At 49.3% G+C, this 11,999-nt stretch overlaps 6 protein-coding genes and 1 non-coding gene across 7 annotated transcripts; 3 read left to right on the plus strand and 4 right to left on the minus strand.

The window, feature by feature from the left end:
- Positions 1-679: 679 nt before the first annotated feature.
- On the plus strand, positions 680-3,072 carry BO85DRAFT_415006 (GMC family oxidoreductase). The gene is made up of 2 exons (XM_025657668.1): positions 680-994; positions 1,047-3,072. Exons 1-2 carry the CDS (start codon positions 755-757, stop codon positions 2,658-2,660), a joined length of 1,854 nt encoding a protein of 617 aa, XP_025519385.1. The 5' UTR covers positions 680-754; the 3' UTR covers positions 2,661-3,072.
- BO85DRAFT_196993 (uncharacterized protein) lies at positions 2,766-3,093 on the plus strand. Its single transcript, XM_025654484.1, has one exon. The coding sequence runs from the start codon at positions 2,871-2,873 to the stop codon at positions 3,051-3,053; it is 183 nt and encodes a 60-aa protein (XP_025519386.1). The 5' UTR covers positions 2,766-2,870; the 3' UTR covers positions 3,054-3,093.
- A 23-nt stretch (positions 3,094-3,116) lies between these two features.
- On the minus strand, positions 3,117-4,167 carry BO85DRAFT_446612 (uncharacterized protein). Its single transcript, XM_025659544.1, has 3 exons — positions 3,559-4,167; positions 3,430-3,497; positions 3,117-3,371 (listed from the first exon to the last, which is right to left on the minus strand). Exons 1-3 carry the CDS (start codon positions 3,900-3,902, stop codon positions 3,361-3,363), a joined length of 423 nt encoding a protein of 140 aa, XP_025519387.1. The 5' UTR covers positions 3,903-4,167; the 3' UTR covers positions 3,117-3,360.
- Positions 4,168-5,039: 872 nt separating this feature from the next.
- On the plus strand, positions 5,040-5,838 carry BO85DRAFT_446614 (uncharacterized protein). The gene has a single exon (XM_025659545.1). The coding sequence runs from the start codon at positions 5,353-5,355 to the stop codon at positions 5,635-5,637; it is 285 nt and encodes a 94-aa protein (XP_025519388.1). The 5' UTR covers positions 5,040-5,352; the 3' UTR covers positions 5,638-5,838.
- Positions 5,839-6,365: 527 nt separating this feature from the next.
- On the minus strand, positions 6,366-6,437 carry BO85DRAFT_t61. Its single transcript has one exon. It is a non-coding gene; the product is annotated as a tRNA-Arg (tRNA).
- A 28-nt stretch (positions 6,438-6,465) lies between these two features.
- On the minus strand, positions 6,466-8,026 carry BO85DRAFT_446615 (uncharacterized protein). The gene is made up of 2 exons (XM_025659546.1): positions 7,547-8,026; positions 6,466-7,488 (listed from the first exon to the last, which is right to left on the minus strand). Exons 1-2 carry the CDS (start codon positions 7,724-7,726, stop codon positions 6,652-6,654), a joined length of 1,017 nt encoding a protein of 338 aa, XP_025519389.1. The 5' UTR covers positions 7,727-8,026; the 3' UTR covers positions 6,466-6,651.
- Positions 8,027-9,651: 1,625 nt separating this feature from the next.
- On the minus strand, positions 9,652-11,946 carry BO85DRAFT_391355 (carboxylesterase family protein). The gene is made up of 3 exons (XM_025656803.1): positions 11,460-11,946; positions 10,935-11,399; positions 9,652-10,876 (listed from the first exon to the last, which is right to left on the minus strand). Exons 1-3 carry the CDS (start codon positions 11,586-11,588, stop codon positions 9,803-9,805), a joined length of 1,668 nt encoding a protein of 555 aa, XP_025519390.1. The 5' UTR covers positions 11,589-11,946; the 3' UTR covers positions 9,652-9,802.
- Between the last annotated feature and the right edge of the window lie 53 nt (positions 11,947-11,999).

Here is an 11,999-nt window from a genome sequence, read left to right on the forward strand (position 1 = left end):
TGAATATTGAATGACGATTGGCAAAGCCAGCTGGTCTAACCTGAATCTTAAGAAGCGTGTGAGGATAGTTCCTATTGGTAGTATATGTTACTTATAGCTCGGGGAAAACATCATCCCTGGAGTTCTTGGCCAATTGGGTTGGAGCCTGCATTCCTTGCGTCGTTGCTGCCTGGCCGCTGCCTGGATCCTTGCTTCGGCATGGTGGTGCTTGGACTGGAGATACTAGCATCATAAACTAGACTTGTTAAACAACCTTCATCTCCAAGTTTTGCATTGCAGCTCATTCTGCAATTTGCTTCAAATTGGGACCGCCGGGAAAGTCGCACAATTTGCGATAGGAGATCTCCGTTGCAACCCAGGCCTTTGCTACCATTGTGCAGCATATCATCTTGCTTGCTTTGCTACCTCATTAATCAAAGTGAAATTGGAGGGGTGGACCTCGAAGGGCCAATGTTGCAGCAAATGATCGGCGATGCTTCCTCGGTGCAGCATTGATAGTTAACAATAAGCGCCGCCGCTGCGTAAGCCGGGTTTTCCTTGGGCTCTCGGGCGACGATATCCAATAACTTCAGGGCGGATAGCCACATCTGACAAGTCAGTCAGTTTCTCGTATCAATCCGAGCCGTGACCCCGCTATGCTTACTCTCGACTGACCCAAACGTCGATTGATTCAGCTGGATTATAATATAAATGGGTGCAACTGACCGGCTCTTCTGCCCTCACCTCATGACAACCCATATACAAGTCCATCATCATGAAAAGAGATACCACGTCTTTGTCCGATATCCCACCAGTGTACGACTATGTCGTTGTTGGAGGAGGAACTTCCGGGTTGCTGGTTGCCAGCCGATTGACAGAAGACCCCGCAGTCAGCGTTCTGGTGTTGGAAGCTGGAAGCGATCGTGTCGACGATCCGCGTATCGCAGCTCCGGCCCTCGCGGCCAGTACCTATTTTGACCCTGAATTCGATTGGAGCCTTATCAGTGAACCTCAGGTAGATATGCAAGCCTTTGCAATACATGGTCCCTCAGATTGATGGGGAATAGGAAGGTCTTAATGGCCGACGCCTTGCTCAGTCCCGCGGTCGAACATTGGGAGGTTCCTCGGCTATCAACATGGGCATGGCAATCTACCCTAGCCGTAGCGATATCGACTCATGGGAGCAGCTGGGAAACTCGGGCTGGAACTGGAAGTCTCTCTCCACCTACATGCGAAAATCGCAGACATTCATACCGCCGTCGGATGAGATTCGCGACCAGCTGTCGCTTGGCTATGTCGACCCGGATGTTCAAGGGACCGATGGACCCATCCAGATTTCGTTTGGTAATGGGCCTTTTCCGGCGTTCACGGCTGCCTGGCCCCGGACCTTTGAGGCTTTGAATCATCGGCTGACAGGCGACCCAATGTCTGGTCTGGCCAAGGGTGCCTTTTGCAATCCGGCTACTATCCACGGGACCTCACGGGCTCGTAGTCATGCGGGCGTCGCCTATTATACTCCCGAAATAGCGCAACGCTCGAATCTCCGAGTCATCACCGAAGCATTTGTGGAGAAGGTCTTGCTCGACAAGACAGCGTGTGTCGATGACGGCCAAGCTATCGCGACCGGTATCCAGTTTCGAGGGAATGATGGAACCCAACGCACGGTGGCCGCAAGATCAGAGGTTATCCTAGCGGCTGGCACAATCAAGACACCGCATCTGCTAGAGCTCTCAGGCATCGGTGATGCAAAGCTTCTGCAAGCACATGGTATTGATATTACCATCGACAACCCTAATGTAGGCGAGAACCTGCAAGAACATGGCCTTGTCCCATTTACCTGGGAGGCTGCCGATGGTCAAATAACCGGGGAAGCTTTACGGGATCCTGAGGTAGCCAAAGCCGCCATGGAAGCATGGCAATCTTCGGGAGCTGGACCACTAGGCTCCCATCCATTAGGTTCGGCTTTCATGACTCTCCCGGAATTGGAAAACGGCGAGCTATCTGGCCTGATAGAAAAGCACCTGAAAGAGGACGGTTGCGCCAGACAGACGGCGCAGTACCGTATTCTTCGCCGATTTCTCGAAGATGACGACGAGCCAACGTGCCAGTATACGCTAGCACCATTCCAAATGACGCCTGACAAAGGCTCCGATCCTAGAGGCACCTTTAGCATGTCAGAGCCCGGAAACTACATTAGTATAGTGGCAGTCTTGAACCGGCCATTTTCCCGAGGTTCAGTACATCTAGCCTCATCAGATCCAACAGTGCTGCCGACTTTCGACCCTCGTATGCTGTCACATCCACTTGATCTGGAGATCCAAGCGCGTCATGTAATGTGGCTTGAGACGCTGGCAGCCACGGAGCCCATGGCATCGCTGCTGAAGCCGAATGGCCGTCGACTGCACTATCCAACGCGTGTGACGAGCCTTGAAACAGCGCGTGAGCTCACGCGGGACCGCTTGTTATGTCATTATCATGTTTCAGGAACGGCAGCTATGATGCCGCGAGAGATTGGGGGTGTGGTTGATGATCGGTTGAGGGTGTATGGATGTAGGAACTTGCGCGTGGTCGACGCCAGTGTGATCCCGTTGATTCCTCGCGGTAATATCCAGACGACAGTGTATGCTGTAGCGGAAAAGGCTGCTGATATAATCAAGGAGGATAGATTGGCTTCACTGTGAAGGGAAATGGCTCTTAAGTGCCTGGATATCTTGATTGAGACTTACTGTGGGGGGAAGAGACATAGTCATTTGGCTGATAGCGTGCCTTCATTGATGCTGCAACTGGAGGTAATCAAAGAAGTCTCATTATTACCTTTGATTGAAGTACCTCGGAATGGATGGAGTCGTTGATTGTGATCTGTCAAGACAAGCTTCCTGTTGTCAGTTCTAATGGCTTTCCTGCGGAGAGACCAGGGAAGGGAAGGAGTCTTAGAAGCAATAGCTAGAAGGTACGCCTTTTATCACCTGACCTACACTACGAAGAGATATACCCTTCTACATTCTTATTGCTGTACACCTTTGGCTCTCCTTTGTCTTCTGCACTGCATAATTCATATCTTGGCTACAATGTAGAGTCAGTCCAAGCTCGCTCAATCCTCAAGATGCAAACAGTCAATATCTAAGTAGCAGATACAGTTTGTTTCGTCATAATATGCAAATTGATATTCAAGTAAGCCCACAAGTATAATACAAACATAAGAAACGTATTCATCATAACTCATAAGTCGTATCCTGCAAAGAATCCCACGAAGCGATACCCGAACCGATTATAAAGGAACAATACGATAGAAATACATGCTGAGAATTATAACGTCATATAATCAGTCTGCCATACCCTCCACTGTTGAACAAGGTCCGTATCGACTATCAGAAAGTGACCTCACACATGTCCTAGAACCTTCAGTCAGTGTCATCACATACACGAATATAAGAAGATTCAATCACATACTTCCCAACGGCTTCGCCCTCTTCGTAATCGACTTCACCTGATCCTGCTTCATTTTCGCAGCGCGTGCTCTACCATCCAGTATTAGCATGTCTGACCAAAAGAAAGACAATGAGTAAGGAAGCAACTTACTCCATCTTCGCTTCCTCGTCCAATCTTCTCACATGTTCTCTGGCCTCACGCACTGCCCGTTTCGAAGCCATCAGTGCCCTATCAGCCTCCCGCTCAGCCGCCTCTGCGCGAGAAACCTGTTCTTTGGCGGCAAGAATGGATGGGTCTTCGTTCTTTCGGCTATGGCCGAAAAGGGAGTGGTTGTGGTGGCGGGAGGATGAAGGAGAAGTGGATGACGATGAGTAGTGGGAGTGGGAGCCGGAGGAGCGGCGGGAGCGACGGTGAGAGTGAGAGGATGTGGTGTTGGGGTCGTCAATACTGCTCCGGTCGGAGCTGGAGTGGGAGGATGAGTGAAAGAGGGGCATGTTGGCGATCCTGTGGCTTGCTCTTAGAGTATGGTGAGGCGATTGAGGCGATTGTCTGCGTTAGTGGATATTGGAGATGAGATTTTAGACGGTCGGGATGGTGGTAGTTGTGCTGTATATAGCTTTCCCTTTGTCTACACAATACCGAGAATTAAGGGCATACGTAAGTGGCGATCGATGCGAGACGGTGAAGAGGGCTCAATCAATCAGTCGATGATCATAGGTTGCGGCAGCATGAGATGTCTTGTTTATGGTTGGAGGAATCCTATAATTCCCACGTGGTTAATGTTTACCCCAGAAATGAGAGGATAGATTGGACCCACGGTAGAAGGATGACGATATTCTGGGCGACATAAACTATGCGAGTGGATGTGTGTTTCCGCGATGATGTCAAAGGGACCGTTGTGCCGTCCCGATAATGAAGCTGCGGAGGATAATTGGTCGCAAATCTGCGGTGACATCAGATCCGGCGGACGTGGCATCGCAAATATGCGCCAGCAAGGGGTGGTGTTGTTAGCTGCAATAGGTCATGTCAATCAGTCAGTGGCTGAAAAGGAAGCTTTTTCAATGTTGCACTACCTCATAGCTGAAGGTAGCTGCAGAATGGAGAATGAGCTTACAGGGCTAGAAGGGTAGTGGCTGCTTAGCATAATGCTTATGCCTGGACTTCCCACAGTGCCGACATAGTGGAGTGTCCCTTGGATAATAATGGTTTGTGTTTGGGCCATGTGTCTTTGTCTGTGTTTTCTTTGAATCGATGCACTGTTGTTGTTACTTCTGAGGTTGCAGTGTCTTTGATAACATTCTCTCTTAGATCAGGCAGCAGCAAAGACTGCACATAATCAACTTATTAGGATTTTCTTTGGGTTTCCTTTAGTATTATCGACCCAGCCGTCCCCGAATATCACGCGCTGTGATGATAGTGTCAATACTATCTGACCGAGGTGTATAGCTTTCGCGATGCTTGGTGTGGAAACTGATGATCCAGTCTGCCGGTACTCTTTGAGGCCTAGTTTCTCAGGCCTGTGGTCAAAGCTCATGGCATCATGCATTCATGATCAAACTGACCTGAAACGAGATCGCATCTATTTCTCTACTGTATTGGAAGGTGTGCAGTGTCCTCTAGGTAGGTATATCTTTTCAACTAAGTCAACATCACCGAGGAAAGCACATATAATCTGCAATCTGAAGCTGTACTCACGCACGAAATTTTGGTTAGGAGGGTTATCTACATCAGCATACTTTCATGGGATAAAATTACCGCTAAGCAAAAGCAAACCTCACACTGACGCCCAACCACATCTAATTCTGATGCAGCCATGATCAGTCGACACTCCACCCTCTACCCTCAAGATGAATATTTTCAAATACCCAAATTCCTTCCTCCAGACATCCCAATCATTCCCTTCCATCAACATCCATAACATTATACCCTATTTCCAAAATCAAAATGCTCAACTTCAAACCCAACCTCCTCCACAAACTCCCCCACCCCAATCGAACAACATCCTCCTCAATAATCAAACTCATCCTCTTATGTCTCCTCAGCTTCACCCTCCTCACACCGTGTCTAGCAGACCGCAGCGACACCAAAATAGCCAACGCCACCGTGACCTACGACTGGGAGACCCCCGACCAGAACCTCACAGTGATCTGGGATTGGGATATGGCCGAGACCGTGAGGGTATCTGCTGGGCATAGTAGGGCTCTTCGAAGCCTGTGGGAGGGAGGATAGGGATTATTGTTCTGGGTGCTGGGGTTGTTGGGGCTTTTTCGGTTTGGTGAGATTTGGATACAGGTCATATGAACCTGAGTTTATTGCTGGACTTGTGTCTTTTGGTCTGACTACTGTTCAATTTAGGAGAGTTGGAGTCGCTACTATATTCGTATACACAGTGGGAAGGAAGTAGGAATAGACTTGAAGTTCTAAGAGTATCATGACGGCCTTTCTTTCTCTCTAACATCCACCCATTATCACTAACTTACATGTTATCTAGCAGTAGAGCTCATCCTAGTAAACAATAATAGACAGACTATTATTCCAACTGCCTGTATATGCTACACACAACAGTGGAATGAACATATCACTGCGGTGGTAAGTAGTACTGCAGAAATATATTTTCCTCAGGTAACCACCCCACCCTACAAAAACGCCCAGCACACCAGCACTCTACTAACGGCCCCAAACAACCCCTCCATTCCAACCTTGGCAAGGCTTAAAGGAATACTACCCAAATGATAACCCCTGAAAATGCAAGGCACTGCAATGCAGCTGGGCATGAGCTTCGCATCCTCTGCCCCCTTCTCTCACATCGGCAGCAAAAAGCAAATTGCCAAGACACTAACTAACTATGGTGGTGGGTCTAAACTCCGCCGCAGAACAAAGCAGAGTTTGGGTCGGTCATACATACCCACATGATCCAAAGCAGAAAAGTTTTCTACACCAGCAAAAATTCAAAAAGATGACCGACGCAGGACTCGAACCTGCAATCTCTTGATCCGTAGTCAAGCGCCTTACCATTGGGCCAGCCGGCCTTGTTGAATGCCAGTAACAGGAAAGGGGTTTATATTTCGGGCGGACACTTGAATTCATCTAACTAGTATTCATATGGACAAAATCACAAAGGGTATGTATGCTATGCTGCATTGGATATCATGAACGTGAAAACAGAGACAGAAGGAAAGGGCTGTAATGTACAGGTGGACGTGAGGTATATATAGAGACGAAAAGAAGAGAAAGAAAGAAAGATCATGGGAATGATTGGCGCGACTCAGGTTCCTGATCGCTGTAGGGTTCAAGAAGGGCTTCCTTCTCGGAGATAGGCTCGCCGTCTTCGATGTTGATGATGGGAATGTTCTGCTGCTGCTGCCGGCGGCTAGCGGCGCACAGGTAGATGGAGATGATGAGACGACCCAGCAGGAATCCAACAATGCAGGCCACTCCACCAGCCATGATTCCCATCAGGGCGGGGAGGATGACCGGACGGGCGATCTTCATGATGCTCTGTTCACGTCCGGTCCAGAAAAAGTGGCCGCTCTGGCTGGAGGGGTAGTACTTGTTGGAGGAAGGGCGGCGGTGGGGGTGGGCGTCGGAAGATCCGGCCATCTTGTGAGGGTGCTCGTGGGCGTGTTCATGTTCATGCTCGTGTTCGTGCTTCGGGTGCTCCGGCTTGACGCAGTTCTTGACGGCCTCCTTGGCATGGTTGTAATATGTTTCGAGCTGTTCCTTCCAGGCCTTCATCTGCCAGACACGGTTTCCGTGACCATAATCGCGGCTACCGTTCGGGTCGATCATCGCCAGCTGCAGACCACCCTGTGCGTCACTAATTAGACTGATCGCAATGGTGTTCTGCGTGGCAGCTCGACCGTGCTGGTCGAAGAGACGGAGCTTGAGGTAGTAGATATCGCCCAGACCAGCGCCGGGACGAGCAGGCAGTGGCCGTACATCCAACGAGTAGGAGACCTGAACTGGCTGAACGAAGGACTCCCACTTGCGATCTGCTGTGAACTGCATCGGGACGGTAGCGGGGAAGATGGGTTGTTGGTTGGCTCGGAGGGTGCCATTCTGGGTGGAGAAATCGATGGTCTATCCAAGATGATTAGTATGGGATGATGGTCGACTGCGTTGATACGTGAGTACATACCAGTTGTGAACCAGAGTCAAAGGATTCCGTGCAAGTCGAGTCCGAGAAAGCGCAGGGGATAGCAGGAAGGTTGATTTGATGAGAACCAGCGGTAGAATGCAGCTGAGGTGCGGGCAGCGCTGCGGCGGCCGCAGTAGTGATGCACAAAGCACCAGTTGCGGATAGAAGGCGAAGCAACATAATGGTATGGATGGGATGGATGGATGTTGAAAGAGTGACAGGCTGTCAGGGATGAACTGAACAGTGGTTAAAGAATGACGGAGACGCGCGGGAAAAAGCTTATAGAAGTACTTTTGCTTTGTTGATTAGCAAAAGCAAGTAAGGAGAGACTGAGGAACTAATGCAGAACGAAGAGCGACCGGGCAAAGCATATAAAAGCGCATCAAATCAGTCCACAATGACAACATTCAGCGCTAACGGAGGGGCCGAAAAGTGATTGGGTCAGTGCAACTTCGGTCCAAAGAAAGAGGATGAAGCTAAGCTAAGGCTGAGCGACCCTGATTCACCGAGGGAAATGCAGGTAAAACTAAAATGCAGATGATGGGCTGCTCCGCCCGTTCTGATTGATCGCGCGGATCATCTTTTCCTTCGCGACGGAAGCGACGCCGTCCAACACAGCCTCGTCGCCAGTGCCGTTGGTTTCATGGTTGCCCTTTTTGGGGGCCAGGCACACTCCCCCTTCGCTTCCTTCACCTCTTTCAATTCCTTTCTTTCAATCCTTCTTTACTGTAAAAACGCTAAAACCCTAAACCGCCCCCAAGATATAACCATCTAACTAACCCCCCGTCAGCCACGCTGATGCAAAATGCAACGATCCGTCTTATTCGAATCATCCAGAAAAAGCGACCGATCTTCATCCTCACATCAAAGCACACTCGGATCATGGAACGACGGCGCTCAAAACACTGCCCTCCGCCCCAATTGGTTAGCTAATTAAGACTATTAGCACATGCTCTGTCTATGTACAAAGTAGTCTAGCGGCTATCTAGATACTACCAAATTCGACTCGGGGCACTTCCAGTGGCCATCTATCTATTCCTGGCCCAACTGTCTTGGATTTAGCGTGAGACAGTCCCAGTCCCAGTCCGTCAGGGTCCACTTTGCACGCGATGAACCCCTCAACTTTCAACTCCAACTCGCCGACAGGAACAAATCTACCCAATGGCAAAAGCCTCACTGGCCCCCACGGGCCATTGAGGCATAAACCGACCAGCCAATGCAGTCCTACCCATGGGAAGCTTAGCAACGAGGTTATCGAACTAGCTGGCTGGCTGGCTGGCTGACTGGCAGTCACCAACTAAGACACGGGTTGCCTGCTTTGCCCCTGGGCAAATTACTACTCTTCTTTTAACCTTTTATTACTAACTACCCCTGACACCTTACCAATGGCACTCGCTCTCCACGACGGGCTGTTCCGACCGTGGAGATGCAAGCACAACGATTGGAATAGTGGAAGAAATTTTCTTTCCTGCCGATCATGTGAACAAATTTACAATTTGGATAGGATAGAAGGATACCTTCGGACATGACTCTCTCCGCCCCTTTGTCTTGCCGAATGCGCTCCCGAAGATCCTCCGATGTCTTCTGCTTCTCTTCTCTTAGTTATGCCCGACGGCGCTTTTCTGAATAATCGCGAGTCTGCCTAGTGCCCACCGACGGACTCCGCGGCGACCGCCTTACTACTTACGAGGTTAGGCAGCCGTGGTTATCTCCGATCGCAATTGGTCGTCTCGGCATAGCTGAGGAACCTCGGAGTACTAAGTAGGCACCAAACATACAACTTTTTCTTCGGCTTCACCTTCCGTACGGTGTCACTATCTATTTAGTCACCGTTGCTGTGCCTCATTTAGATTTTAGATAGTGTGTAGTGGGCCTAGCGACTGGCACATATCAAGTCAAGCTCTCCGAGTTGGCGGCATTTGCTCCGACCAAGCATTCTAGCGCTAGCGCTAGCGGAGAAATTGCTGCTATTTTTACTAGCATTTATCGCCGTCATTTTATGGTCTGAGAATTTTGCCATGTCTCACTGCAATTAGACTATTTACCGAACAACTCAATGGTCTCCGGGACCTGAATTTTGAGAGGTTCAAATGCGGCTCAAGGCCGTGTTGATCATTGGCAGAGTAGCAGATTGCCGTTGCATTCAATATCCAACTCAATTATAATCACTAAATAACCGCACTGAATCTGCAGGGCCCAGACTAACCAGTGGGAAAATTGAATGGGGCGATAGTGTGGAAAAGGCATACAGGCTCTTCATCCAGTAATGTTCCACCAGAATCGACACCGGCCCGAGTTCACCGGATCGGAGGTGATCGCAATATCTTGCAGTCCCAAATTCATCACGCGCCTATCTTTCGAGTATTCCTCCCACTCGATGGCCACATTCTCGGCCGAAGTGGGAAAGCCTTGATTCAAAAACGTAATGATATAATCCTGCATGGTCAGCGCGAGACTTGCGTTGAATAGCCCCAGTTCCGTATCGGGCTGGGAATGGTCCCAGAAGTTGAATGCCACATCTTGGGCATGCACACCCGGTGGCACGCTGAATACCGACGCGTATGAGGTATCGAATACATTATCGAGGTAGAGGTTCTTGCATTGAAAGAATGCATCGCTCATGAAGACCGATGTCCGCTCTAAGGGATTGCTATATCCCAATGTCTCCGAGGATAAGGATGAAGCGTTGTAGACCGGGGGATACCAATATTGGACGATTTGATCCACAGTTTCGGGCGATATACTTGGAATATAAGTCTCGATGAGGGATTGAAAGGCTGAGCTGTTCATGCCTGCTGGCGGAGTGAAAGTCAGCCCTTCATTGATTGTGTGGCTTGTCATCACGCGTATGTTCTTCCATTTGAAATCTGGATCCAGTAGAATCCTGCTTGGAAGATCTGTTATGAATGTGTCATCAATAACCGGCCCATAAGTATATGTTCCGTACACAGATGTAGTAGCTATCTGGTAGGCATTAGCAGTAATCAGCTGATTTGATGGAAGCTGACGGGCCTCTTCGAGAGAGGTCACGTTCAATAATTCCAGGAAGTGTTGTAAAGTCGACTTCTGTAGTTCAACTGATTGCATATACCACCCTGGGCTCTGAATAATCGCCTGCTGGAAAGGCACCTCCCTCTCCACCCCCGTAGATGCTGCCAATTGATGGACGATAGAACCACCTCCAGCAGACTCACCCATGACAGTCACTCGCCCAGGATCACCACCAAACAGCCTAATATACTTTTTCACCCACTCCAATGCTAAGCGTTGATCATAAAGCCCAGCATTGCCCAGGCCCTCGCCATCAGACAGCCACCCAAATGCTCCCAGCTTCGTAGGTTAGCCTGCGGTCTCACCAAACCTGAAGGTAAACCGAAATCTTACTCACCCGATAATTCACTGCAACATACACAAACTCCTTTCCAATCTCCGAACCCCTCTCCAAAAGTCCCGTAGGCAGTACCTCTGTCTTATCACCAGTAACAAAGCCTCCTCCATCAAACCAAACCAGCACCGGCGCAGCCTCTGACCCTTCAAAAACGCTTTTGGGCACGACCACATCCAAGAAAAGGCAATCTTCCGTGATTCTTGCATCCTCGGGCGGCCAGACAATTGGATAATCACTTATATCATCAGACCCATTAAACGGCGTGCCTGTCAAAACGCTTTCAAGAAACGGGATCAGGATTTCTGTTGACCATATAGGTTCGCCTTGGGGACACACGCGTCCAACGGCGCCATTCTGGATTTCGGTTCTGTTCGTTGATGGAGGCAGCGGTGGGCGAAAGCGCTGGGTAGATACAGGTGGTGCGGCGTAGCGAATGTTACTAAAGTTATACGCTTGGGTTGATTGCTGGGACGAATTAATCAGTTTATTGGATGTGTTAGTAGTTTGGTACAGGTAGGTACTTACATCGAGAGAAAATGCCTGGTGTAGCTCATAACCCAGATCTACGATGGGTAAGGACTTGGAGTGAGCATATGATGAGATGGAGGAGAGAAGACTGAGGGGAAGTATGTAGCCTTTCTTGCGGAGATGCATAGTAAGCAATCACACCGCAAGATAGCGATTATGTGCGGCAAACAGTATGGCTTGTGGGTGTGTGTGATATATCTCTGTGTGAGATATCTCCGTGTGTGATATCAACTGTCAATAACTGTCAATTGTGATAGTAATCTGCTTATATTTAGAATGGACCGACGGGGGAGTCATTGGAAGTGTGTGCTGGCCAAGTCTCCAAGGAGTGTTAATCGGAAGATAAGCGAGACGGTGTAGTTATAGTTCAATAGTTTATGCCGACGTCGCATCATCGCAACTCAATAAAGGTGACAATGATCACTTGCGTCCCGAGACCTATTGTAACGTTCCTCTCCCGGGTCAGCCAAGTATCGAATTATTTGTAGATCCAGGTGTGAAGCGCAGGAGAGATTTCACGGTAGTGGGATGTTTTCA

This window comes from Aspergillus piperis (assembly GCF_003184755.1).
Source record: "Aspergillus piperis CBS 112811 unplaced genomic scaffold BO85scaffold_3, whole genome shotgun sequence".
NCBI lineage: Eukaryota > Fungi > Ascomycota > Eurotiomycetes > Eurotiales > Aspergillaceae > Aspergillus > Aspergillus piperis.

Coding starts and splice junctions, on each gene's coding strand:
- BO85DRAFT_415006 (XM_025657668.1), top strand. CDS start 755: ATGAAAAGAGATACCACGTCTTTGTCCGATATCCCACCAGTGTACGAC. Junction 995..1,046: donor GCCTTATCAGTGAACCTCAG/GTAGATATGCAA, acceptor GATGGGGAATAG/GAAGGTCTTAATGGCCGACG.
- BO85DRAFT_196993 (XM_025654484.1), top strand. CDS start 2,871: ATGGCTTTCCTGCGGAGAGACCAGGGAAGGGAAGGAGTCTTAGAAGCA.
- BO85DRAFT_446612 (XM_025659544.1), bottom strand. CDS start 3,902: ATGCCCCTCTTTCACTCATCCTCCCACTCCAGCTCCGACCGGAGCAGT. Junction 3,498..3,558: donor GACGAGGAAGCGAAGATGGA/GTAAGTTGCTTC, acceptor ACTGGATGGTAG/AGCACGCGCTGCGAAAATGA.
- BO85DRAFT_446614 (XM_025659545.1), top strand. CDS start 5,353: ATGCTCAACTTCAAACCCAACCTCCTCCACAAACTCCCCCACCCCAAT.
- BO85DRAFT_446615 (XM_025659546.1), bottom strand. CDS start 7,726: ATGTTGCTTCGCCTTCTATCCGCAACTGGTGCTTTGTGCATCACTACT. Junction 7,489..7,546: donor TTGACTCTGGTTCACAACTG/GTATGTACTCAC, acceptor CATCTTGGATAG/ACCATCGATTTCTCCACCCA.
- BO85DRAFT_391355 (XM_025656803.1), bottom strand. CDS start 11,588: ATGCATCTCCGCAAGAAAGGCTACATACTTCCCCTCAGTCTTCTCTCC. Junction 11,400..11,459: donor ACCAGGCATTTTCTCTCGAT/GTAAGTACCTAC, acceptor AATTCGTCCCAG/CAATCAACCCAAGCGTATAA. Junction 10,877..10,934: donor ATGTTGCAGTGAATTATCGG/GTGAGTAAGATT, acceptor TAACCTACGAAG/CTGGGAGCATTTGGGTGGCT.